At 35.3% G+C, this 1,463-nt stretch overlaps 1 protein-coding gene across 1 annotated transcript in view; it reads right to left on the bottom strand.

Annotated features, from left to right (window-relative positions):
- HEATR5A (HEAT repeat containing 5A) overlaps positions 1–1,463 on the bottom strand; it is a 113,233-nt gene that overhangs the window by 54,915 nt on the left and 56,855 nt on the right. Inside the window, exon 19 of the mRNA XM_023514397.1 lies at positions 601–770. Coding sequence (XP_023370165.1) covers positions 601–770 — 170 coding nt within the window. The remainder of the gene's footprint in view (positions 1–600; positions 771–1,463) is intronic.

Raw genomic sequence — 1,463 nt, 5'->3', positions numbered from 1 at the left:
ACAGGTGCTGAGCCACAACTCAGTTTCTGAGGCAAGTCTAGATACATATTGTAGATGCTCAAGGTAAAACTTAAAACCAATGACAATTATGATTCACTTCATCAGAATTTCTATGTGATTGCCTTCACCTTTCTCATTCATTAAATACATTATTAGAACCCTAATATTGATGTGAATGTTGCTAGAATGTTAAGGAAAGGTCTTATTTCCCCATCTAGGAGATGGAAACAATTTTGTAATCATTTAAAATAGAGGAAGAAGAAGAAAAAGAAAAAGAAGAAGACAGGTGACAACATAAATTTTTGCATGTCCTACAACATTTATATAGTATCCAGGACATAATGAACATTGATGTTTACTAATTAATGAATCAATATTCCAGATATTAAGTTCAAAATTAATGGGAGAAAAATGATTATCAATATGTGAACAATCTAAGAAGTGACTACATGAAAGGTGCCTCCCTCCCTAAAAGATTATGACTGAGGAAAAACAGCAACGTATATAACATATGATTTTGTATAGTACAGAGAATAACTAAAATATGTACTAAGTTTCAAATAAAATAATCTAAAGACTTATTTATAATTTTATACTCACACAGAGGCAGCTAACCAGACTAGACAAGTTGACATATCGTGGAGCAAACATATGAAGCTGCTGAAGGCAAGAGATGGCCTGTGCTTGAACAAGGCAGTTTGGGTTATCCTGCATCACTGCACAACCCAACAGACAGGAAGTCCTGAAGGTAGAAACTGAGGTACTATTACCTAAATTAAAAAGCAGAAAGCTTTTAATAATTGGCCTATATAATCACTATTCTTTAAACATACATTATTGGGTTTTAAAATTTACTGCCAGTTGTAAACTTACAGATCTATGAAAAACAATTTCTACTAAAAAAGCAGAAATAATCTGGGTAACAGAGTTTAGATTACTTATTATTAATCTGAAAGTTTTATTACAACATAAATCATTAGGCAAAGAAGAATCTAAGACCATGCCGGGCATGGTGGATTGCCTGATCTCAGAAGTTGGAGACCAGTCTGAGCAAGAGTGAGACCCTGTCTCTAAAACAATAGTTGGGTAGCTCAAACTCTTGGGCTCAAAGCAATCCTCTTGCCTCAGCTGCCCAAGTAGCTGAGACTGGCCTAGTTTATCTATTTTTAGTTAAATAGTTATCTATTTTTAGTATTGATAGGGATCTCCTCTTGCTTAGTCTGCTCTTGAACTCCTGAGCTCAAGCAAACTACCCACCTCGGCCTTCCAGAGTGCTAGGATTACAGGCATGATGTACCAAGCCAGGCCTTACCTAATCTTTGTCTTCTCAAGGTGAAGAGAAATCCGATTGAATGGCATTCATCCATTCATTTAACAAAACATACGGAACACCTACCATAGGCCAAGCAAAGAGACTAGGAACCGAATTCATCTTTACGTGTATACTTTTTTTTTTTTTTTTT

Source organism: Otolemur garnettii, unplaced genomic scaffold, assembly GCF_000181295.1.
Source record: "Otolemur garnettii isolate 467f Iridium unplaced genomic scaffold, OtoGar3 scaffold00052, whole genome shotgun sequence".
Taxonomy (NCBI): Eukaryota; Metazoa; Chordata; class Mammalia; order Primates; family Galagidae; genus Otolemur; species Otolemur garnettii.
Note: the sequence above shows the minus strand (reverse complement) of the source record. Positions and strands in the feature narration are given on the sequence as shown.